The sequence below is a fragment of the Scardinius erythrophthalmus genome (genome assembly GCF_964197995.2).
Source record: "Scardinius erythrophthalmus genome assembly, chromosome: 1".
NCBI classification, from domain to species: domain Eukaryota; kingdom Metazoa; phylum Chordata; class Actinopteri; order Cypriniformes; family Leuciscidae; genus Scardinius; species Scardinius erythrophthalmus.
The window spans coordinates 20314553-20341951 of record NC_138221.1 but is presented as its reverse complement, the minus strand read 5'-3'; the positions used below and the strand labels follow the sequence as shown (position 1 = coordinate 20341951).

The 27399-nt window shown below is 39.6% G+C and overlaps 1 protein-coding gene across 1 annotated transcript; it reads right to left on the bottom strand.

Moving 5' to 3' along the window:
- Positions 1 to 10995: 10995 nt before the first annotated feature.
- On the bottom strand, positions 10996 to 26968 carry LOC308701747 (uncharacterized protein). The gene is made up of 2 exons (XM_081384174.1): positions 26878 to 26968; positions 10996 to 13987 (listed from the first exon to the last, which is right to left on the bottom strand). Exon 2 carries the CDS (start codon positions 13980 to 13982, stop codon positions 12717 to 12719), a length of 1266 nt encoding a protein of 421 aa, XP_081240300.1. The 5' UTR covers positions 13983 to 13987; positions 26878 to 26968; the 3' UTR covers positions 10996 to 12716.
- Positions 26969 to 27399: the final 431 nt, after the last annotated feature.

Here is a 27399-nt window from a genome sequence, read left to right as displayed (position 1 = left end):
AGTTTTGGACTTATTATCTTCAGATTTTAAATATAAAATGTTTAGACATGTGGCCTTAGCTGTAGTGCATTTCTAGATTGCTCCAGTGCCAACTTCAATTTTATTTTCATGAGGATGTTTCATAAAAAATAATTTCTAATAATTTTACAAAACTTTGAAGCTATTTATAACATTTTTTTTCATTATGACAATAATTAATTCTACATTTACAATAAACTGCCAGGTGTCAGCTTTCAAATGAGATCATACTTGTGCTGTTAGTACAAAGGGTTCATGAACTGTATCTGTTTCAGTTTGGGTATGTCATTTCTGGGGATTTTTCAAAAGTGGGGTTGCAGCTTAACAGGTTAAAGGTCCCGTTGCATGCGATTCCATGTTTCAAACTTTAGTTAGTGTGTAATGTTGCTGTTAGAGCATAAATAATATCTGTAAAATGATAAAGCTCAAAGTTCAATGCCAAGCGAGATATTTTATTTAACAGAAGTTGACTACAAAAAACGGCTCGATTGGACTACACACCTCTACATCCTGCATTAGTGACATCACCAGAACCGTTTCTTGACTAACCTCCGCCCACAGGAATGCTCCCTCAACTCTACTGGCTACTTGCGCACTTCTTATAACTTAGCCTACTGTGTTTACTCAGCTCTTACAGTGATTTTCTGAAGTAAAACTGACGCTTCATCTTTTGTGTGATGTACAATAAACTTTATTAAACTCATCAGTACATGTTTGATCATCATTCAGACAGCAGACTTGTAGGCTATTAATAAATAATGGATACATAGCCTACAAGCAGATGACAAATACGTTATAATAACCGTAATTAAACTACTAAACCATACCTGTTTCATCTCTATACAGCACTCTGACTCTGTAGGCATTATTGTCCGACTCAAAATGAACGCCGTTACTGAGAGTTTCTGATATTATCATCATTCCGTGAGATGAATTTTTCCTGACAGACTGATCGCGAGCTCATGAAGCTCCGCCCCCTGTGTCGTCCAGCAGCACCTCATTTGCATTTAAAGGGGACACACTGAAACGGCTCGTTTTTCTGAGCCCCAAAAAATGTCAATTTAAACATGCTGTAAAAAATGATCTGTTGGGTATTTTGAGCTCAAACTTCACATACACACTCTGGGGACATCAGAGACTTATTTTACATCTTGTGAAAAGGGGCATAAAACGGGACCTTTAAGTTTTGTTTGGCTGTTAATCTGAGTTATAACAGCCAGATGAACAAAGAGAAAAGGTGATCTGATGGTGTTGGTTGTGTTTTAACATAATCATTATTTCACAATCATTAGACCTGAATCACTGAACCTCATATAGAGTCCAATTTAGGAGTTAAGTTAACTTTATTAATTACAGCAGTATAATATGTTTAGCCTTTTCAATGAAATCCAAATAATCAAATCAATAATAAAAAATAAACAAATATATATGTTTTTTTTGTTTTGTTTTTTTTTTTTTCTTTTTTTTTAGGCACAAACACACATCAAGATTTTGCTATGAATCTCAGCAATGGTGACAAACATAAGCTCATTATTTATTCATGCAGCAATGCATGATGGGAGCCATGAATGAGTTTTGATTGGTGGAACCCAGAATGCACTGCAACATGCTTTATTATTGTCACCATTGTTGAGATTCACAGGCTGATTATTGATGTCTGTGAGTCTCCTTTTTATGTCAGAGGAACTTTTTAGAAATTATTTGCATTACATTGTAAAAGTTATAAAAATATTATACCGTACAAGGCCAGTGCTGCTATAGTTAATAAAGTAAACCTAACTCATAAATTGGACTCTATATGAGGTTCAGTGATTCAGGTCAAATGATTGTGAATTAATGATTATGTTAAAACACAACCAACACCATCAGATCACCTTTTCTCTTTGTTCATCTGGCTGTTATAACTCAGATCAACAGCCAAACAAAATTTAAAGTTAATAATTTAAGGTCAAGAGCCCAACTAAAACACACACTGATCTCCACAATGGTGACAATGGTTATGGTTTTCTCCTTCAGTGATTCTGCTTGTTAACACCAGGTGTCTTCAATGTTGGCAATAAAAGATATTTTGTAAATTTTACTCATTTTAAATGGTTAACTTTTAAGGAATTCATTTGATTAATTATTACTCAATTCTAATTTGTTAAATTTAATTAATAATATTGCTTGTAATCTGTTGCCTCATTTTTATTAATTAGATATCAATAAAATCAGTGTATTCTTTTTTACAGTATCTTTTTAATGATGTATAGTGTGTCAAGGTATAACATTAAATCTGATAGTAAATTTGAACTAAATAAAAAAAAAAACGCTTCAGTGCGCCGACGCACTGGTGAGGCTTAACAGGTTAATATAAATGTTTATATCAGAAGTATTTTATTTATTTAAACTGTTATTTGCGTCAGTTTCACTAAACGGCTCAACACGCTCGCTGCCGCGGACATTTAAGAAGGGATGGATATTTGCTTCAAGTGACAGGCTTGGTGATTGAAATTGTATTTGTATAATCTTTCTATATATGTTTAATTTTCTTTAAATTTTCTGTATAAAAGTGACCAAAAATACATTAAACTCCAGCTCACCATCGGTGTCGCCAAAGTGCTCCATCTCCAAAACGTTCGTACGCATGGGTCAGAGTTTGCGTGCAGGTGCGCACATTTTCCCGTCAAGTTTTTCTTTATAAATCCCACCTTTTGCGCAGGAACTGGCGTACGCATGTTTTCAGCCCCGTTTTGTGCGTACGCAAGCTTTTATAAATGAGGCCCCAGGTGTAAAAATGTAGGTAAATATTCTGTCATTTCCTGTTTAAAAGTGGTTTTCTGCGGTATTTTAAAAATGGAGGCGCTTGAAAAAGCATCCAGTTGCGTTCTAGACTCTGGGACAAGTGTTTTCCAAATACCACTCAGATCAAAAAGAAGTTCAAAAGCACTTTGTAAAAGATTTATTACGATTAATACCGTTCCAAATTATTTTACACCCTACCAGGACATACACTGCTCAAAAAAACTTAAAGGAACATTTTGAAAACACATCATATCTCAATGGGGAAAAATATCATGCTGGATATCTATACTAATATGGACTGGGTAATGTGTTACGAACGAAAGGATGCCACATCGTTTGATGGAAATGAAAATGATCAACCTACAGAGGATTGAATTCAAAGACACCCCGGAAATCTAAGTGAAAAAATGATGCAGCAGGCTTGTCAATTTTGCTGAAATTTCATTGCAGCAACTCAAAATGGTTCTCAGTAGTTTGTATGGCCCCCACGTGCTTATGTGCATGCCTGACATCGTCGGGGCATGCTCCTAATGAGACGACGGATGGTGTCCTGGGGTATTTCCTCCCAGATCTGGACCAGCGCATCACTGAGCTCCTGGATAGTCTGAGGTGCAAGCAGGTGATGTCAGATGGACCGAAACACAATGTCCCAGAGGTGTTCTATTGGATGTAGGTCAGGTGAGCGTGGTGGCCCTTCAATGGTATCATTCCTTCATCCTCCAGGAACTGCCTGCATGCTCTCGCCACATGAGGCCGGGCATTGTTGTGCACCAGGAGGAACCCAGGACCCACTGCACCAGCATAGGGTCTGACAATGGATCCAAGGATTTCATCCCGATACCTAATGGCAGTCAGGGTGCTATTGTCTAGCCTGCACAGGTCTGTGTGTCCCTCCATGGATATGCCTCCCCAGACCCTCACTGACCCACCACCAAACCGGTCATGCTGAACGATGTTACAGGCAGCATAACATTCTCCACGGCTTCTCCAGACCCTTTCCTGTCTGTCACGTGCTCAGGGTGAACCTGCTCTCATTTGTGAAAACCACAGGGCACCAGTGGCGGACCTGCCAATTCTGGTGTTCAATGGGAAATGCCAATCGAGCTCCCTGGTGCTGGGCAGTGAGCACAGGGCCCACTCGAGGACGTCGGGCCCTCAGGCCACCCTCATGAAGTCTGTTTCTGATTGTTTGGTCAGAGACATTCACACCAGTGGCCTGCTGGAGGTCATTTTGTAGGGCTCTGGCAGTGCTTATCATGTTCCTCCTCGCACAAAGGAGCAGATACCGGTCCTGCTGATGGGTTAAGGACCTTCTACGGCCCTGTCCAGCTCTCCTAGAGTAGCTGTCTGTCTTCCTGGAATCTCCTCCATGCTCTTGAGACTGTGCTGGGAGACACAGCAAACCTTCTGGCAATGGCACGTATTGATGAGCCATCCTGAAGGAGCTGGACTGCCTGCGCAACCTCTGTAGGGTCCAGGTATCGCCTAATGCTACCAGTAGTGACACTGACCCTAGCCAAATGCAGAACTGGTGAAAAACAGTCTGAAAAGATGAGTAGGGAAAAAATGTCAGTGGCCTCCACCTGTAAAACCAATCCTGTTTTGGGGGTTGTCTCACTGTTGCCCATCTAGTGCACCTGCTGTTAATTTCATTAACACTAAAGCTGCTGAAACTGCTTACCAACCCCCTCTGTTACTTAACTGACCAGGGGTGCGTTTCCCGAAAGCATCGTTGGCCAACTATGGTCGCAAGTTCCGTCGTTACCAATAGAGTTCAATTGACATTGCGATGAACTTGCGACCATAGTTGGCCAACGATGCTTTCGGGAAACGCACCCCAGATCAATATCCCAGGAATTTAACTGACTTGATGCTATTCTCTGATTAAAAAGTGTTCCCTTAATTTTTTTGAGCAGTGTATAAATAATCCCGCGGTAACTAAGGAGCCTGTCCCTTAGTCGTTCTTTTAAGAGTTAGGTGAATCAGTCTCTGCAAATTCGTATTTTATTATTAAGATAATAAGGATTATAAATATAATAAATGTCCCCTTCGTAGTTTAAGTCTACCTTTTTAGGTACTCTTCAACCGTGTTCGCTATACAACAATAACCCTGTTGTAAGCTAGGCTAGTAATCAATCAAACAGTGCATACATCTTCTTTATCAGAAATGAATGCTCACCCTCTTGTAGTTTTCTCCCGGTTGGGATCCTTCTGGTCCAGGGAAGAAAAGTGAAAGTGAAAACGTACTCAAGAATTCCAAGTTCCAGTCAGATGATTGTAATAAATGTTTAACAATATTTATTAAAAGAACAAAAATGAAAATAATACTTGTTACAGAATATAATAGAGTACTGAACTAACAGAGTAATGTTAGCTAGGCAATAATAGCTTCTTGTACCCGGATTGCAGGGGTTCCGGGCTGGAGATTACAAGGAAGAGCCATCCGTCTGTCCAGATTTCTTCACTGTAAAATGTAATATGTTGACTTTACTTAGAAAAAAGTGAGGAAACCGATTGCCTTAAAATGTCCAAGTAAAGTAATGTATTAATGTTTAGTTGGCACAACATAACATTTTGTATAGAAAACTTGTTCATGTCACGGGTCGTAATAAGATCCAAATGTAGAGGGGATGCAGCAAAAAGTCTCTTTAATGAAACACAAAAGCAGGCTGACAAACAGCACAAAAGGGAACATAAAACTCTCTCCAGAGAGATGGCTCACTTCGGGCACATGAAAATAAAGGAGAACCGAAAAACAATCCCTCAAAAGAGCAGGGTATCCTTGTCAACAGAGCAGAGTCCACTTATAGGAGGATCTTTGTTGACATCTTTGTACGCATGCGCGAGTGGTTGTGTGGCAACAAATCAAACAGTATTGCGGGCTGTAAAGACGCGACGAGCACTTTCAAGAGAGTTAGCGGGCAAAATCCACAATATATAAGCACTTTAACATCTGAAGACCGGAGGAGGTTTGGAGAGAAGCTCAAAATTTGTATTGGTGACAAAATCGAAGTTATTCAAAGCCCATATGAGATCTCCGCTGACTGTGCGTGCAGCTCCCCAAACAGTCGAGGCATTTATACTTGACGCAACTGTTTTGTTTTAGACTGAACACCAGACCATACAACTGATTTAGACGCGCAAACTGGGTGATGATGAGATGTACTAATATCCGTCTGCTCGGGCAGATTCGGCTCAAAGTCGTGCATCTTCTGATGCGGAGGCGCGCGCGCTGTTAAGCCGAATCTGCCCGAGCAGACGGATATTACTAGTTTTTTTTTTACCTTTGCGCTCATGCGGACGCGTCGAGTATAAACAAGGTTTTACAGCTCAGCCACTTGTTTTTTTTCATATTTTTTTTGCAAGTGGAAGATCTTGGTTTACATTTGGACTTGGATGTGATCTTATAGGCTTGAAAAGGTTGGTGACCACTGCATAACGCAAACCCAGTCAAACGTTTGACTGCAGTATCTTCTATTCTATGCGCCTTATAATCCGGTGCGCCCTATATATGAAAACAGTTATAAAATAAGCCATTTATTGAAGGTGCGCCTCTGCTTATAGTGCGGAAAATACGGTAGTCTGGATGCTGTGGATCGCGGTTTGGGACACCTGAATCAGAACGCGAAAACATATGACTCGGTTGATTTGACTCAGTTTTATTATTTTTTATTTTATTCAATCTTCTATAAATACATAGTCACTAAGACTTAGGCCTACCATGAACAAAATGAGCCTCTCAAACTCGATCAGTAACGTTAGGAATCCAGGCTTCGGAGCGTCCAGGTTCAATCGCCTAATTGCACGCAACCATTTCTTTCGTTTTTCGCGATCCTTTTCGGAGAGAATTCGAAAAATTTTTTTATCAGGCCCCCAACGAGCCGTACAATCGACCACACAGCAAGAGTGAACCATCCTCTTCTCTAAATCCTCCTCCAAACGTGCAAAACAATCAAATTACAGGTATCTAGCGGTGTTTCCTGCCACACGATTCCCGTGATGCAACGCGGCAAACATAAACAATGACGTCACAAAAGATCCGCCTATAGGCTCACCACAGCAAAAGGCTCGCAGACTGGAGGTGCATAGAACGCGGTCTGTAGCACAGGACAAGACTGGGTCAGTGAGCAGTCAACATGAGAACATTTCACACATAATAAACCGACAAGGACCAGAGAGAACAAACACCATTGCTGCGTTCCAAACCGCATACTTCCCTACTATTTAGTATGGGAAAAAGAGTAGGCGAGCGAAAAAGTATGTACGAATCCAAAAGAGTAGGCGAGAATTACCTGGGTGACGTACGAATTATCGCGAGATTCGGACTTAAGTGCGTTCCAATATGCCTACTTTCCTACTATATAGTAGGCGAAAACAGTACGTGAATGAATGAATGTAACAGATGGGTGTAAATGTATGGATAGGAAAAGACAGAGAGCCCGGATCCTGACAGTTCAAGGAGAAGTTCACTTTTAAAATGAAAATTCTGTCATCACATACTCACCCTCATGTTGTTTCAAACCTGTATGAATTTCTTTCTTCTTCTGAACAGAAAAGAAGATATTTACAAGATTATCAGTAACCAGTTTTTGGGTCCCATTGACTTCCATAGTATATTTTTTCCTACTATGGAAGTCAATGAGACTAGAAACTGTCTGGTTACTGATAATCTTCTAAATATCTTCCTTTGTGTTCAGCTGAAGAAAGAAATTCATACAGGTTTGAAACAACATGAGGGTGAGTATGTGATGACAGAATTTTCATTTTAAAAGTGAACTTCTCCTTTAATCAAGTATACTCAAGCACTCTTGAATCAAAATCATTAGTTGTGTTAACTTCTCATTAGAGTTCACATTACTAGGAAAATATCAGGAAACCGATTGCTCTAAAAAAAGCAAGTAAAGTGAAATAGGAATAGTATGTGGTACTGACAAATGCTTAGTTAGTATAGTTCACTTACACTAGAGTTCTAGTAACTAAAAAATAACTGTAGAGAGTACTTGATAATTTACTTTAAATGAAATGTATTTGTCACCATGGTTGTGTTTTGCATGCTGAATGATGAAGTCTGTGTGAGTCAAGCATGATCAATTACAAGATTTTCACTAGGGATGGGCGATATATCGCATGCGATTGTTATGCGCATCTCATCAGTAAAGCCGGTTCCTTGATTAGTAGTAAATCGCCTTCACCTGCTTTCAGATGGAGCGGCATTTACTACAAAGAGCCGTAGTTAACTGACAAGCTGAGCCAAATCACATCAATATCGCGGACGTATCGGCAGCAATAATTAATGCGATATGGCTCAGCTTGTCAGTTAACTACGGCTCTTTGTACACAGCAAAAACTCCAGTAAATTAACACTGCTGGGAGTGTATGAGTCCACACTCAAGAGTGTTAAAGTTAATGAGATAATTAAGTGATTAATTTAGTGATGATTGAACATTATTGAAGACACCTGATGTTAACAAGCAGAATCACTGAAGGAGAAAATCTCAAATTGTAAGTTACCATTGTGGTGATGGGTGTTTGCTTTAGTTGGGCTCTTGACCATTATATGTTTACTTTAGATTTTGTTTGGCTGTTGTATCTGAATTGTAACTGCCAGTTGAACAAAGAAAAAAGTGATCTGTTGCTGTTGGTTACATTATAACATTCATCATTTGAACTTGATCACTGAACTCATTAAGATCCTTCATTCTGACTTCGATTTATGTTGTTGGTTAGAGAATCTGCATAAATGGCCAGAATTTTTTATATAATTTAAAGGATTTCTTAAAAGTTTTTTTTTTTTAAAAATCGTTCTTTTAGGCACACACAGATGTCAAGATTCAGTCTATGCATCTCAACAATGGTGACGAGCAGAATATTCAATTAGGAAAAGTAAATTACATAGACAATTCAGATCATAATTTATTCATACCGCAATGCATGATGGGAGCCATTAATGAGTTGTGATTGGTGGCAGCCACTGCAACATGCTTTATTATTGTCACCATTGTTGAGATTCACAGGCTGATTATTGATGTCTGTGTTTTAAATGAATTTATCTAAATGTCTTTTGATCAGAACAATGTTTATTAAATATTTTGAATTATAAGTAAAGTACTGATAATCATAGGCTGAAGAATCACTAATTTGCTGCTAACAAGTTAAACCAAACTATCTCAATAAGTTTCCTTTTTCAGATCACAGCATGATTATGTCAACACATAACCAACACTATAAGATAATATTTTACTTTGTTCATTTAACTGTTATAAATCAATAACAGCAGACAAACAACAGTAAATATTAAAGTAAACATATAATGGTCAAGAGCCCAACTAAAGCAAACACCCATCACCTTAATGGTAACTTACAATTTGTGATTTTCTCCTTCAGTGATTCTGCTTGTTAACATCAGGTGTCTTCAATAATGCTCAATAGTCACTTAATTGATCACTTAATTATCTCATTAACTTTAACACTCTTGAGTGTGGACTCATATACACTCCCAGCCCCAGGAGTGTTAATTTAACACCGCTCCATCTGAAAGCAGGTGAAGGCGATTTACTACTAATCAAGGAACCGGCTTTACTGATGAGATGCGCATAACAATCGCATGCGATATATCGCCCATCCCTAATTTTCACAAATATAGAGGGATAATATAAACCCAATTAACTGTTTCAGAAGGTGTTTAGGCATAAATAGTAGCAGGGTCATTCTATGAAAATGTCCATTTTTCTGTCCCTAGCCTTTACAGAAATATTACACTTAAAAACACTTTAGGGTTACAATTTCTTTACATTTTAAAATAAAACAATATGTTATTTGAACAATTACACCCTCTTGAGCCATCAATGTGGCAATATTTGATTTTTATTAATTATATAGAATTTCAAGCACCACAGAAGTGCTCGTCCCCACAGTCATGTACAGAGGGAAAATGCTTTATTTTGAGGTCAATAACAGATTTTTACACCATTTAAAATACAATAATGTATACATAACTATCAAATATATTATGTTAATGATATATATAAAAAAAATGCGTTTAGTGAAAGTAGTGGTCCCCTGGAGTTGTGTCACTGGTGTTACCGTTAAACAAAAATCTCTTATTTTGAAATAAAAATCAGACTGATGACATCACTTGACTTCCTTCTTCCAATTTCCTGAATATCTATGAAGAAAAGCCCATGGTAGATCCACTGTCTCTTCTCAGTTAGCAGAAATATTCTCATTTATCTCTGATTTCATATGAAACTTTTAGTTGAAATCACTGGTATGACCTACTTTACTGTTAGGTAATTGTAAAAAAAAAATAGAATACAAATGGATTAAACTACTTAATTTAGTTAGTATACCATGATTGACAACATGTGGTTTGTTACCTTGCAGCAGCCATTTTGTAAAATTAATTTTTCATGAAAATTGTCACTGGTGTTACTGTCACTGGTGTCACCTTTCTTATGGGTAACACCAGTGACTTCCATTTATAGATAAACTTGATTTTGTCACTGGTGTTACTGTCTTTTTTTCTCTCACATTAAATGCAATGTCACATGTGACATAGTAATAATGTTACATCCATTTTATTCTGCTACACTCAAAAGTTAAGATTTAAAGGATTGCATCATTACTTGATTTTAACTTGATTTTAACTGGTTTTCAAATATTTTCATTGTTATAGCAAATAGATGGTAGTGCAAATGAACTAACCTCATTCAAGCACACTTTTAACAAACCTGATTAAAATAAATAAAACTTAATCTCCTTATTTGTTGTGCTATTATTATTTTTCGCTAACTCTGTCTACATGTGCTGAAAAAAAATTGAAATAATATTTCATAAAAACCTTTCATATTGCCAAAGAAGTAAGGTAACACCAGTGACAAAAAAATGGTACAAGCAGTCTTTAAATAAATGTACAAAAAATATAAAAAATCATTAAGCTTTAATTTATGTGTATTCATAAAGTCAAAGGGTAATCTAATAATGTGGTGTAAGTTTAAATGTTAGAAAAAGAAATCAATTTTAAGACATCTTGCCATACCAAAAGTGGACGTTTCTGTAGAATGACCCAGCAATAAAATTATAAAAGATCACAAATTGACACAAGTTACATTATACACTATTCATATTCAAACAAATTTTAAAGTAAACATATAATGGTCTAGAGCCCAACTAAATCAAACACCAAACAGGGATGGACAGAGTACTCTTTATTCAAAACAATGTTTAGATTGTCATGTGTCTTAGCAAACCAGAAAGTTCCTCGGCAGCTTATACAGGTTTTTTATTGTGACCCTTTCCGCGTTGACGTCGAGTTTGAGGTGAGGTTGAAGCGAATGAAATGACACTCTCAGGTGGAGCATCGTCACCTTTCTCCACAACTTGTTAGAGGAACAAAACATTTTTTAGCGTTAAGTAAGTGCCTATTAACAACACAATCCAATCTGGTTAATTAATACAACAAATATAGATTAAATGCATTTGCGCGCATGATATCAGGAAGCAAGCAACATAATACACACACATGACGTCAGGAGGGTCACGGCAGTGAGTAAATCGAGTTACTTCTCCCACTACTAAAATTCAATAACTGTCACAGCCTTATTGCTGCCTGGTGTTGAATTGTTTTTCAAATACGCATGAAAGACACATGATAGAGACACATGGTATAATTTGGTCAGTCATCACAATCATCTAGTAGGCAGTCATTACTGTAGGCAAGGTGAATTTATTTATATAGCACACTTCCTGCACTATTGCAATTCCTTTCTGTGTTAAGCACTTTGTATTGCCATGATTACAAAATAAAAGCAAGGAAAATAAAAACAGTTATAAAGGGAATTAAAAAGGAATTAAAGGAGTAACAAGATGATGTATTGATAAACTTCTCATCTGGCAAAACACTGGTGTATTATATTTTTCAAAACTCTCAGTTTTACTCTGAGATTTTCCCATGGTGATTACACTGTAGTTTTAACATTTCACAAAGACATAAAAGATCACAATCTCGATGATTCAATTGAAAAGTAGTTTGTCTTCAAGATCGCAATATAAAATCGTCTGAATGCCCACCCCTACAATCTGTCCTGCCACTTATCAGTGGGTGTTAGGAATCTGTAGATTTAAAAATCATGGTTTCCCCTTTATGGTTGAATCACGGAAGCTACACCAGTTACCTTTGCCAAGAGATTCAATTTATTATGTATCATGTGTCAGACAGAGAGAAACAAGCACATAAGAATAAGGCTACACGAGAGGTCTTCATTCCAGATTTCTCCGTTCCCCATTCTTAATCTTCTCATCCCATCATGCTAGATGTAAATGGTTTCTCTGGCTTTATGTTTCTAAGTATCCGATGTTTCTCATATGCCTCTGTTTCTCATTCCATATGGCTTTGTTTCTCATGGCTTTGTTTCTCTGAGGTGGTACAGTAAGATAGAGCTTATTTACATTAGAGCAGCTTCCTTTTAAGGTATCAAACACATATAGCTTATGTTTTAAAAATGGAACGTATATGTCATACGAACATATGGCACAGTTCACTTCCATATTAAGAAACTTATCTCTGTTGTTTACATCTGCATCAGTTACAACACATGTTACATTGTACACACCCTCTACAAAATATAGCTCATCCACCTGTCTCATGTGACATGATCTTCACATGGTTCCATTCTATCTATAGTCTCCTCATGCACTGAACACAGACACAACTCTGGCTTGACAAAATACATTATGAAATTATGAATAAAGAAAAATAATACAAATACATAACATTAAACAGTAAATTTTTAGTCTTCAGAAACTAACTGGTTTCTACACTGTGGATCTTCATGTGTATCTTCAGATGACTTTTAAAAGAGAAACTCTTTCCACACTGATCACACGTGTGCGGCTTCTCTCCAGTGTGGATCCTCTCATGTGTTTTCAGTTCTGATGACCAAATGTGAACACTTGTAAGGTTTTTCTCCAGTGTGAATTCTCTGGTGTTTTTTTAAACTTGATGATGTAATAAAAGTCTTCTCACACTCAAAGCACATGTACTCTCTCACACCAGTGTGAATTTTCTGATGTGTTTGTAAAGTTTGCAGCAGTGAAAAACTCTTTCCACATTCAGAACATGAGTGTGGCTTCTCCTTCGTATGAACTCTCAGGTGGTTCTTCAGGGCTGATGACACAATAAATGTTTTGCCGCAATGCTCACATGAGAAAGGCTTCTCTCCGGTGTGGATCCTCATGTGAGCATTAAGATGTTGTCTCCAAGCGAATCTCTTTTCACACTGATCACACATGAATGGCTTCTCTCCAGTATGAATTCTCATGTGAAGCTCAAGCCCTGATTTTTGTGTGAAACTATTCCCACACTGATCACATGTGAACGGTCTCTCTCCAGTGTGAATCCTCATGTGAAGCCTAAGATTTTGTTTGTGGGAGAATCTCTTTTCACACTGATCACACATGAAAGCCTTTTCTCCGGTGTGGATTCTCATGTGACTCTTAAGGTATCCTGAATCCCTGAAACTCTTCCCACATTTATCGCATGTGAACGGCTTCTCTCCGGTGTGGATCATCATGTGACTCTTAAGGTTTGCTGATTCCGTGAAACTCTTCCCACATTGATCACATTCGTACGGCTTCTCTCCAGTGTGGATTTTCATGTGTCTTTTAAGTTTATCAGAATACATGAAGCTCTTCTCACACTGATCACATGTGAACGGTCTCACTCCAGTGTGAACTCTCAGGTGATGATCAAGACTGCGTTTGTTTGAGAATCTCATTTCACACTGATCACACATAAACGGCTTTTCTCCAGTGTGGATCATCATGTGACTCTTAAGGTGTGATGAATTTGTGTAACTCTTCCCACATAAATCGCATGCGTACGGCTTCTCTCCAGTGTGGATCCTCATGTGAACCTTAAGGTGTATTTTTTGTGTGAAACTCTTCCCACACTGATCGCAGGTAAATGGCTTCTCTTCAGTGTGAACTCTCATGTGAACATCAAGTCTTGATGATTTTGTGAAACTCTTTCCACACTGAGTGCAGGTGAAAGATTTCTTTGCCCTTTTTTTTTTTTTAAATGTATTTTTAGTCTTTGAGCGACTCAAGGGTTTTTCTCCAGGTTTGACATGATGTTCCTCCTTCACTTCACTCAGTTCTTCACTCTCCTCCTTCACTTCCATCAGGTCTGAAATGAAAGAAAAAAAAAGATTAATTTAATTTTCAGTCCATCAAAACTATTAAAATGGAGGAATATGAAGTGAAAGTACATAAAAGTGAGCTCTGATGTAATGGACAACTGCTATAAAATACTACAATCCTTTTGATCAAATAAGATATTGATCAGTATGTAGGAGCCATGTTTGTCCACTAGGTGTTGCTGTGGCTGTGTATAATTAGAGCACCTGAGCAACAAGTATGTGCATTGGTAATTGGGAAGTGCACAGTATTTTGACCGCATGGTAGAGTAGCTCGCAAGGTGGATTTTAGTTTGTGCTTTAGGACCCGTTTACACGATGGGAAAACGCAGATATTTCCCTGCGTTTTGGCCTGTCATTTACACGAAAACGCCGTTTTTTATCCCAGAAAACGATTATTTCTAAAAACTCCGGCCAAAGTGGAGATTTCTGAAAACGCTGGTTATGTGTTGCCGTGTCAACTGGGAGAAACGGGGTTTTAGGATCTCAAACGTCAAAAAAAACAAAAAACAAAGGTTCTCAAACGTCACATTATGCGCCAGAAAATGCTTACGTCATGTGAGCGCCCTATGTTTAGAGTTTGTTTGGCTACTATTTGATCATGGATGCTGTTAAAGTGATACTCATTTTTACTTTTGTGCAAACGCTTTTGGCCTGTTTGCATTTGCTTCGCTGTCTGTCCACACGAACGAACCTCGCGCCATGTCTGTTGTTTTGAAAGGAACAGGAAGTCGCTCGTGCTATTCGTTGTTGTCGATTTTGAGGATTCTGATTGGCTTGCATGTCTTTATCCTTCTCCCTACACTGCCGCCCATTGTATTTATGCGGGTTGATGTAAACGACAACTTTTTTTGAAAACGATGTTGTGTGCACAATGTTATTTTTGAAAACGGAGGGGGAGAAATATTCATTTCTCTAAATACCCGGCTATGTGTAAATGTGGCCTTAGTTATGGCTTTGTGTGTACGTGTGACCAAGGAAAGGCCACAAGAAGTTTTAAGATCATGTTTAATGGAGCACAAGCAATAAAGACAGACATTTGTTTGTATCTCCATCCATCTGCATGGACTCTGTTTGTATGCGTTCTAAACTTGCTAACTCCTATTGTCAACGGCAACGGCATTGGAAAGCCATTACATAAAACAAAAAAAAACTGTGCTTCACTGGATAAAGGAGATCATATGAAGTAAAAGTCAACATGTTTGTTTCAACGGACATAGGGAGGCTGTTTGGATAAAGTCTTTGTGTCGCTGCACGTAAGGATCGTCTCATCAAGACACCTGTCTGGATTCAAGCTTTGGATTTGACTCAGTGGATTCGTTTTGGATTATATTTTTCCCCGTTGCTGGTTTCATCGTTGGATTTACGCTGCACGCTCATCTAGATGTTAAAGGGCCTATCGACTGGACTGTAAGTAGCCTACATTGTTGCAGCATTAACATGGCCATGTGATATTGTGTGCACACAATTGTGTAATTCCAATGCACTGGTTGCCAAAGACCTACGAACATTGTCTGTGTGTTTGAATTGTATGTTGGCTCACAATTGTTTGCAAAATGGAAAATGAAAGATCTAAAGGGTTTAATGAGTCAAATCAAAACCTGTCTAATGTTGAAAACGAGTCTGAAAGAGTGAAAAGACCTGTTAATTTAAGGCTCAGATTCAGAAACTAATAGAGTTAATTGACAGGTTAATCCATGAAGACAAAGAATATGAACCTGAGGTACGCTTGGCTTTAGAAGATTTTAAGAGGTTATGTTATAACGGTGGTTATCAGACTGTCACGGTTTGCAGGTTTGTCTGTTCATTCTGTATGTATTGTTCTGATCTGATTGTCTATCAGTAGCCCCGTTTCCATGTAGCATTGTATTCCGATTATAACCAGTTTAAAAGTACAATCAGAATGAAAATGCTCCATGTCAACACCTCAATAGGAATAAAAATGCTCAGACCGATTGAAATTTCAGTCGGATTGAAGGGGGTGGAATAAACCTTTTCATGAACCGATCAAACGAAAGATTACACCATGTAAACGAGCTGATCCGATTACTTTGAGTGTACGTCTTTCTGCGCATGCCTGGTTTCGCGCCAGATAATTCTGTCAGCTAACATAACGCCTTCTGTTTGTGATCCGATGTGGATTCTGATCACCGTATAAGGTAGGAATATTTATACCCGTTGCAAAAAACTATGCGCGCTAACCATTACCATAGTAAACATGGTAAATATGAACGCTTGAAGAAATCAGACAAATCATATAAGTTATAGCCTACTTAATCCTGTTTTATTTGATCTCTTTATACTGTACTATCCTCTTTTAAATATAACTGTATCGGGGAGAGAGTGCTAAAGCTCCTCAGGTCAAATTTTTGGTGGCATATTTGTAGAAATTTTCATTCTTTCTAAATGTGATGTAAATGTCCTGTAACTAGGCTACCAAATAAACAGAAACAGACGCGACTGAATAATTAGCAACACTGTGCATGAGCGTGAATCCCACGATATCCATCTTTGATCTCATGTCAGTGTCAGATCCACTGCGAGAAGAGAGAACTGTCTGGCCTGCCTGCACTTTTTTCATTCCTCCTCTCACTGCAGCCGCTCCTACTCTCGCACACATTTCAGGCAAGGCAAGGCGCATCTCAAACAAGCCTATTATTAGATCCATCGGCTTGACGACAATCCGCAGGAAATTTTTCGTCATCAACCTACGCCTTTGTTATTGTAAGAGGTTAGCGACCCCTAGACCCCTACATATTGTATCTTTAACACTGAAACTTTGAAATATAAAAAATGTTTATATTTCTTTTAAAAGATTACACTAGGGCTGGGCGATTTAAATCGCGATATTGTCATGCGCATCTCGTCAGTAAAGCCGGTTCCTTGATTAGTAGTAAATCACCATCACCTGCTTTCAGATGGAGCGGCATTTAGGGCTGAGGAGATAATTAAGTGATTAATTTAGTGATGATGATTGAGCATTATTGAAGACACCTGATGTTAACAAGCAGAATCACTGAAGAAGAAAATCACAAATTGTAAGTTACCATTAAGGTGATGGGTGTTTGCTTTAGTTGGGCTCTAGACCATTATATGTTTACTTTACTATTTGCTGTTGTTCGTCTGCTGCTGTTATTGATTTTATAACAGTTAACTGAACAAAGTAAAATGTTATCTCATAGTGTTGGTTATGTTTTGACATAATCATGCTGTGATCCGAAAAATGAAACATATTGAGATAGTTTGGTTTAACTTGTTAGCAGCAGTTTAGTGATTCTTCAGCCTACGATTATCAGTACTTTACTTATAATTCAAAATATTTAATAACCATTGTTCTGATATAAAAGACATTCAGACATATCCATTTAAAACACAGACATCAATAATCAGCCTGTGAATCTCAACAATGGTGACAATAATAAAGCATGTTGCAGTGGCTGCCACCAATCACAACTCATTAATGGCTCCCATCATGCATTGCGGTATGAATAAATTATGATCTGAATTGTCTATGTAATTTACTTTTCCTCATTGAATATTCTGCTCCTCACCATTGTTGAGATGCATAGACTGAATCTTGATATCAGTGTGTGCCTAAAATAATGTTTTTTTTTTTTTTGTAATCAACTTTAAAGAAATCCTTTATATTACATCAAAAATACTGGGCATTTATTCAGATTCACAGTTATGCTGTAAGCAACAACATAAATCGAAGTCCGAAAGAAGAATTTTAATGAGTTCAGTGATCAAGTTCAAATGATGATTGTCATAATATAACCAACACCATCAGATCACTTTTTAGTCTTTGTTTAACTGGCAGTTTTAACTCAGATCTAACAGCCAAATAAAATCTAAAGTAGACATAAACGGGTCAGAGCCCAACTAAGCAACTACCCATCACAATAATGGTAACTTACAATTCGCAATTTTCTCCTTCAGCGATTCTACTTGTTAACATCAGGTGTCTTCAATAATGTTCATCATCACTAAATTAATCACTTAGTTATCTCATTAACTTAAACACTCTAGGTTTTAACACTGGAGGTTTTGCTGTTTACAAAGAGCCGTAGTTAACTGACAAGCTGAGCCATATCGCATTAAATATCGCTGGCGATACATCCGCGATATTGATGTGATTTGGCTCAGCTTGTCAGTTAACTACGGCTCTTTGTAGTAAATGCCGCTCCATCTGAAAGCAGGTGATGGTGATTTACTACTAATCAAGGAACCGGCTTTACTGATGAGATACGCATAACAATATCGCGATTTAAATCGCCCAGCCCTAGTCTGGGCGGCGTCAGGTGTTCGATTACAGTGTGCTCTTGTATTTCTATCTTTGCCTTATACCTAAACGAAGAACGGAAAAGTATATCGGGGCCTTTAAGACAGAATCTAAGGTAGATCTAATACAGTTTTTCTCAATTGTTTACACACAAATTCTGGTACTTGAGACACAATGACCACAACATGTAACTCATTTAGGGCTGGGCGATATGGAGCAAAAAATATATCTCGATATATTTTGCTATATCTTGATATACAATATATATCTCGATATCTTTACAGGAAAAATAACCCCCCAAAAACTACTGCAAAAACAAATATGCCAAATAGCACAAAGTCTTTTTTATTGAAGTGCAAAGAGGTAGGCAGTTCACATAGGAACAAGTGCTTCTGCAACATTTTTAAATAATATATTTTTTTTTATTCTTTTTTTTTTTATATAATTAAAATTAACATCATCAAGTATGATATTTTTTTTTTTACTTTGAGCAATTCTGGAGCTATAATTGACTCTAGGAGCATATAAAACAAAACAGCTCCTTGGAAAAAATTTAATGTAATATTGTAGTAGTTATAAATAAAGGTTTATTTTAGTTCAGATTACCATTTGAGGCAATTGTATTCATAATGTCAAAATAAAACCGATGTAATGTTACTTGAAGGCATTATAGCCTACTATTTCTGCCAAACTTCCATGGTTGCAGTAAGTGTTACTACAGTAAATCCATGGTGAATGTTGCTGATCTGTGGACACTGGATAGTTCATTCATGGCACAATGTTTCTCCTGGTTTTATTACTCCTCTTATTAGTGCCGTGTAGTAACAGTGTCGCATGATCACGATTGGCTCGCGCTGCTTTGGTCCAAACTGATAAACGGTCCTTCAACCTCACAATAACGAGCAGTTTCGTTCCGCTTGCATTACGTTTGCCATTGATGTTGGGCAATGTTGTGGTCGCGCCGGCGTCTCTTACATTATGAGCGCGCTTGCCACGAGCAACGCGCCTACATTTGAAATAACAACATTTGTATAAATATGAACAATATATCGATATACGATATGTCAAAATCCATATCGTGTTTAAAAAATATCTCGATATATTTTAAATATTGAGATATCGCCCACCCCTAAACTCATTCACCAACCCCCTGAACCAATTCTGCTAAACTACAAGCACAATTCCTGCTTTACACTCAAATTGCAGATCTAAAACACAATTTTTTCAAAAAACTACACACAATTCTCTACTTTTGGCACAATTTTCATGCAGACCATATCTTGTTTAAAATTGTTTAAAAATCCATCAAGGCAGAATGAGATGCTTGACAGCGGCAACGACGACACAACGCACAGAAGTGACTTCTGATAAGACGCAGGAGGAGCCAGGCCCGGAGGCAACCCACAGTGCCCAGAGCCTCCTAGTGTCGCCAATACCTGCTGCCAGCAGCTCACCTGCCACTATAACCCAAGAGACAGCATCTCCTGACAATGCTCATGGCCTCCAAAGCCAGCAAGCTGCAGCCACAACAAATGGCTGTGCTCCTGCGGTCCAACCAAAGATCCAGTGGCCCAAATCCCACAAGAGAGTTGAGTGGCAACAATTTGATGAAGATGTAAGTCAGGTCCTGGAAGGGACAGCCAAGGGTGACGTGGACCACCGATTGAGAACAATGACCACCCTCATAGTGAATATCGCAGCCGAGCGATTTGGAACTGAGGCACCTAAGCCAGCGCCATCTGCATATGCTCCAAGCCACAGAGTAAAGAAAATTCAGTGCCTTAGGGACGAACTCAGGCTGCTAAAGAGGCAATACAAATCAGCGGGGGAAGTCGAGAGAGCTGGCCTAGCGGACCTGAGAGCAATCCTAAGGAAGCAACTCTTGACCTTACGGAGGGCAGAGTTCCACAGAAGGAGGCGGAAGGAGAGAGCCAGGAAGAGGGCAGCATTCTTGGCCAACCCATTTAAGCTGACCAAGCAGCTCCTTGGCCAAAAGAGGGCTGGCCGCCTCACCTGCTCCAAGGATGCCATAAACGACCACCTCAAGGCCACCTATAGTGACTCCATCAGAGAACAAACGCTGGGTCCATGCAATGCGCTGATAACACCACCAGAGCCTTCATCAGACTTCGACCTGAAGGAGCCCCGCCTAAGGGAAGTGGAGGAAGTGGTGAGGAGAGCAAGATCGAGCTCAGCACCAGGCCCAAGTGGAGTGCCCTATAAGGTGTACGAGCACTGCCCAAAGCTATTACATCGGCTTTGGAAGGCCCTGAAGGTGATCTGGAGGAGAGGGAAGATCGCCCAGTCATGGAGGTATGCGGAGGGAGTGTGCATACCAAAAGAGGAGAAGTCTGAGAACATCGACCAGTTCCGGGTCATCTCCTTGCTCAGTGTGGAGAGTAAAATCTTCTTCAGCATCGTGGCCAAGAGGCTCTCCAACTTCCTGTTGAGCAATAAGTACATCGACACGTCTGTGCAAAAGGGAGGAATACCAGGAGTGCCTGGGTGTCTGGAACACACAGGCGTGGTAACCCAGCTCATCAGGGAAGCAAGAGAAGGCAGAGGGGACCTGGCTGTACTGTGGCTGGACCTCACCAATGCCTATGGCTCAATACCTCATAAGCTGGTGGAGGTCGCACTGGAGAAACACCATGTACCACAGAAGGTGAAAGATCTCATCCTGGACTATTACAACAAGTTCAGCTTGAGAGTCTCCACTGGCCAGCTAACATCTGACTGGCACCAGCTGGAGGTGGGGATAATCACTGGCTGTACCATCTCAGTGACCCTCTTTTCGCTGGCCATGAATATGCTGGTCAAGGCAGCTGAAACAGAGTGCAGAGGCCCCCTGAGCAAGGCTGGAGTAAGGCAACCTCCCATAAGAGCATTCATGGACGACCTCACAGTGACAACAACGGCAGTACCAGGAGCCAGGTGGATCCTCCAGGGGTTGGAGAGACTCATGTCATGGGCACGCATGAGCTTCAAACCTGCAAAGTCCAGATCTCTGGTCCTAAAGAAGGGGAAGGTTACAAACAGATTCCATTTCAGGCTGGGAGAACACCAGATCCCGTCAGTCACTGAGAGACCAGTGAAGAGCCTCGGTAAGGTCTTCAACTGCAGCCTGAATGACAGAGACTCCATCAAGGCAACTGGTGCTGACCTGGAGGGATGGTTGAGAACAGTGGATAAGTCTGGGCTCCCTGGAAGATTCAAGGCCTGGGTATACCAGCATGGAATCCTCCCAAGAATCCTCTGGCCTCTGCTTATCTATGAGGTCCCCATGACAGTGGTTGAAGGTTTTGAGCAAAAGGTGAGCAGCTATCTACGCAGATGGCTGGGCTTGCCGCGTAGCCTAAGTAACATTGGGCTATATGGGAACACTAACAAGCTCAGGCTCCCTTTTAGCTCAGTCAGGGAGGAGTTCATCGTTGCACGGACAAGGGAACACCTGCAGTACTCTGGTTCCAGAGATGCCAAAGTGTCTGGCGCAGGGATTGTTGTGAGGACAGGGAGGAAGTGGAAGGCAGCCGAGGCAGTCCAGCAGGCAGAGACGAGGCTGAAGCACAAGGCCATCCTTGGAACAGTGGCGCAAGGCAGAGCCGGACTTGGGAGTCTAACAGCAACCCGATATGACTCTGCCAGCGGAAAGGAGAGGCAGAGGCTTGTACAGGAGGAGGTGCGAGCTTCAGTCGAGGAAGAGCGAACCAGCAGAGCAGTGGCCATGCGGCAGCAAGGCGCCTGGATGAAGTGGGAGCAGGCAATGGAGCGGAGTGTCACCTGGAAGGAAATTTGGAAGTGGAACCCCCAGAGAATCAAGTTCTTGATTCAGGGGGTCTATGACATCCTCCCAAGTCCATCCAACCTGTGCACATGGGGAAAAATAGAAACACCGGCATGCCCTCTTTGTTCCAAAACAGGGACATTAGAACACATCCTGAGCAGCTGCTCCAAGGCACTGGGTGAGGGTCGGTATCGATGGAGGCACGACCAGGTTCTCAAATCCATCGCTGAGGCAATCAGTAAGGGGATCAAGGATAGCCGATACACCCAAGTTACAGCCAAGGCCATTCACTTCATCAAGGAAGGACAAAAGCCAGAGAGATCATTGAAAAACTGCTCTGTAGGTTTGCTCTCCACGGCCAGAGACTGGGTGATGACAGTTGACCTGGAAAGGCAGCTTAAAATTCCAACACACATCACCCAGTCCAAATTGAGACCTGACATCATCTTGGTCTCTGAGGCCACAAAACAGCTGATCTTGCTAGAGCTGACAGTGCCCTGGGAGGAGAGGATGGAGGAAGCTCAAGAGAGAAAGAGGGAGAAATATCAAGAACTGGTGGAGGATTGTCGAAGGAACGGATGGAGGACCAGGTGTATGCCAGTAGAGGTGGGCAGTAGGGGATTTGCCAGTTACTCCCTGAGCAAGGCCTACGGTACGCTGGGCATAACAGGAGCCAACCGAAGAAGAGCCATAGGCAACAACGTGGAGGCAGCAGAAAAAGCATCCAGATGGCTCTGGTTAAAGAGGGGAGAGCAGTGGGGGCAGTAGAATGCCACTTGGACACAGGCCGGGGTCTGATCAGCCTCGGCCGGGTCGCCCGGACGAGGGTGTCTGTTGTAAGACCCGAAACACCCAATGACTCCTGGAAACAACACTGATGATGTGTCCAAGATTGTGCATCAGAAGATGTTTTCTGTAAACTGTTTTCACACACTGCCATTCAAATATGCACAATGACTCATCACATGGGCAAACACCCGTCACAGAGTTTTACAATTAGCAATCAGAGCTTTAGCATAATAGGGCAACAGGTGAGCTCTTCAATGGAGCAATGGATGCCAACATTGGATTTTCTTTTTTTACTGTAACTGTATACAGTCAATTCTTCTGTTGTTTTGTATGTGCAGTAGTGTATGTGCAACTTTGTGTTGGTTGGGAATGGGATGTACACTGTGTTCATTGTTTTTGCGGGAAAAATAAAATAAAATTTTACAGTGTGTTCTGAGTATAAAAACAATATTCTCAAATATTTTACAACACACTGATGTATGTACTGTCTGTAGTAAGTGTAACACTGAACCAAAATAAGGCCTAAGTCATTATGATGAATGGAGAAGTGTTTTGCATTCATCATAGTGTTTTACATTGAGCACATCAGTGTTCAACTGGTTCTTATAAATGTCTATTCATGTGATGGTTTGTGTGTGTCATTTGAAAACAAAATAACAAGAAGAAATAACATTGTTTTGAATGTAAAGTTTAATTTTGCAGGAGAATTGAGCGGTTTTGCCCATTATGTGTGTGTTTTTGGATTTGTGTGTACAGTCCTGAGAACATGAGGCACGCTTTCAGAAAATGTGTGTAAACAATCGAGAAAAACTGTAATATACATCATATTTTCTCCCAAATATTTAGTGATATCATCACAAGAACTTTTGAGGAATATGCAACATAATTTAGACAATTGTTTTTGTCATATGTATTATAATAACTGACAGACACTATCATTTCAGCCGCTCTGTGGAGCTCAGTTTTGCGGCTGAGACACGAATAGACTATTAACTTTTTAAAAAATGCTGCCACACTGCCAATGTCTTTGTTGACATGGTAGAAGAGGACTGACTGACTGTGAATTAAACGCTCTCACAGTTAAACGTACAGTATGGAATTTTTCGCCACTAGGGGTCGCTAACCTCTTTACAATAACAAAGGCGTAGTTTGATGACGCAACACATGCTAAGAATTATGGATGTTGTTGTCAACGTCAAGCCGGCCGATCTAATAATGTTTATGGTTGACTGAATACATCGATGCTTTTATCATGACTGTGATATGAAGCAGTTTGGGATTGCTAAGAGACAGCTATCAGCTCCACACGCGACGCGAGCTCCCGCGGATATAAAAGGAATACGGACATTTCTCAGTCTACAGAACTACACGCAGAATTACTACTCACAGGTCAGTTTATTAGACAAATTAAACTTGTGAGGTAACGCAGCGCTGTTTCACCTGGTCTAACATTACACTAGCACACTAAACTGCATTTGAATGTGTTGAAATGTATGTGTTAGTTCAACCCGTTCTCATACCCAAGGCGTCACTTTCAACCATGCTTCAATATCTGACGCTCAAAGCACCCTTTAGCGTCCATATGAGACGCATAACCCTACCACAGACCTAAACCTACCCAACCGAAGCGTCACATATTGACGCTAAAGGGTGCTTTGAGCGTCAGATATTGAAGCATGGTTGAAAGTGACAAAAAGTGACGCCTTAGGTATGAGAATGTGTTGGTTAGTTTGTCTGTATGAGACTAGCAGTAAACTAGATCAACATTAGAATAACATACAGATCATATTCTAACATTTTATCATTGTTGAACTATATAACATTGATTAGTTTTATGTAAATGTGCTCACCTGTTTAATAAGTACATGTAGGAGCGGTCGAAGTCTCGGACGTGGAGCTCTCGTTTATATACTGTCTATGGGAGCTCAAGGCATCTCGAAAACACCGCGCTGATATTGATTCTCGTTTTAGTTCTCCTTTTTTATCCAAAGTCTGCATGCCATGGTCCGTAATGTTTGAACGAAACAACAACAGCGTGCAAATAGACATTGCGAACTCCACAGTTGTCTGCGTCTGTCGCTTTGGTTAATCAGAGGGCTCTGCTCATAGCTCTGGTTACCATGGCACCATAGGCGCAAACCAGGGACAACGCGGATATGACGCCATTGACTGCGACAAAACGGAAATAAAGAAACGTGCCATGTCAAAAAATTAAATCAAAATTTCTCCTGGTTTGAAAGTTGTTGGAAACAGTCGGGATAATGTAAGTACACAACTAAAAAAAATATATAACGTAGATATAGTGATTTTTGCTAATTTTAAAGCAAAAAAGTTACATATTGTGCCTTTAAATAAATAATATTCAGCAAACCTTCTAGTAGCCTACTTTCTTCAATCTGTCTCTCTTCTCCAGTGGATTGGGCTAATCCAAAAGAAGTGAAAACAAGGGGGGTGTTCTGAAGGCAGACTGTTACCTGTGAAACAGGGATGCTCTGAGAACACCCCCATTAGCAATTAGTGCTTTCCACCTGATGAAATTAAAAAGGCAAAACTGATGAAATGAACGCGGCAAAAAATCGACCAATCAGAATTTTGGTCGAGCCAGAAAGTATCGACCAAATAATCGACTGGGAGATTACAGCCCTAGTCAGATGTAAGTAAAATATCGGATTTTTTTGTGCTAATGTAAACACAGTCTTACCTGTAGTTCTCTTGGCTATCAGCACTAATTAAACAGGGATTTCATGTTGTGCACACTGTAACTCCGTAACTAAGATTTCTCTCTCTTCTGGATTGCAAATAACAAAAATGCACAGACAAATGAATTAATTTTATCGCATGTAGAATCACATAAGATTTTTGTTGGTATGATATTCCTGAAAAGTTCTTTTAACTTAATTTTGATTAACAATTCAACATTCTAGGAACATTGATTTGTAACATTTCTTTAATGTGCATATAAAGCTATTTAAAGGTATGATGTTTCTGAAACATCCTTTCAATCATTCAAAAACATGCTGTGAACAAGCACTCAAATGGTAATAAGGAGAAATAAGGACACAAACTACAACTTCCTTCAGACACAGTCTTAGACTAAACCCACTGATGAGAAAAGAAGACATTAAATCTGTGAAGATCTCAGCAGAGGAGGATTAAACAACTCCACAAACAGCATTACCAGCTTCACTTATTACTAACCAGACTGACTTTATTTCTTTCAGACGTCTACACAAGTTATTGTGAGAATTAAGAGGTTTAGATGTTAATGATGTATTCACCATTATGGTGATCAGCGTTTGCTTTAGTTGGGCTCTTGACCTTTGTTAAGTTGCTTCTTTTACAGCAATTGCATGTTTTCAGAAAACATTTCAGAACTGATAAAGCAGATCAACATGTCTTTTTTTAATGGTCAAACTTCTGCATTATAGTGGAGAAAGAATTCTAGTATGGTAGCATGAAGCAGAAGGCACTGGAAACATCTGTTCCTCATTATGTAAAGGAATGTTTCCTATAGCATGGATCTCTAGGCCAGGATGGGGGAGCAGGGGAATTGTATTCAGTATAGTACATTGACAGCCAAGATAACCCAGAAACTGACCATATATGGACTTATTATTCTATCTATTGTATTCCCATATGATGGAAGGCATGTATTCTTATTGGTTAACTCTGTGCAACTCCCCTCTATCCTTACATACTGAGACAAAGTGCCAATAAAGTTGAGAAACTTTCTCCCTCAGCGATGGGTCGTTGTTCATTGGGACCGAAAATCTTACAAGTGGTAACTGTTTGTAAAATTTAAAATGAATCAGCTAAAATAATATTTAGTTTGACCTGATGTTGACAATCAAGATGAAAGATTCTCAAGCCTCCCTTTACTGAGCATTTGTTAAAAAACAAACAAACAAGAACATTTTGTACCCATTTTTATAGTTGAACTGTTTATCTAAATGTGATGAAGTGCTTGAATGTTTCTAAAATGAATGTTCTTCAGCATCATGCATGAATGAAGAATAAACACCAACCTCTTTGTTCTTCAGGATCTTCAGTGTGTCGAATGTTCCAGCATTTATTGGAGAATTGCTTTGAGAGGAGCTTCACTGACGGAGTGACTGATGTGGGAGGAGCTGATATGATGATGTGATAGTTATGGGAGGAGCTTCAGTGATGATGAAATGCAGTAGGAGAAGATGATCTGACAAAATCAAAAAAATATATCAGTTACTAAGTTTCTTTTTATACTGATGGACAACAAAATATAAAAAATTAAGTCAATTCTTGTAAAAATAAAAAATGGAAAGAAAAACAGTTGAAAGCACCAACAAATACCTCAGTCTGTTGACACCAATGAAATGAGCTTTAAGTGGAAATTTACAGGAGATCAGAAGACATTTGCATAATAAATGAGATAAAAAAGGAACTTTAGTCATAAAATAAAGAGTATTTTCAGCAGAGGACTCCAGACTAACATCTGAGAGCAGTAGCACTGGTGCCACTCAGTTCTACAGATGGTGGCGCCAGCAGCTGATTAGATGGCGCTGGGGGGA

What these genes read in the sequence shown, in the direction of transcription:
- LOC308701747 (XM_081384174.1), bottom strand. Translation starts at nt 13,982, where the DNA reads ATGGAAGTGAAGGAGGAGAGTGAAGAACTGAGTGAAGTGAAGGAGGAA.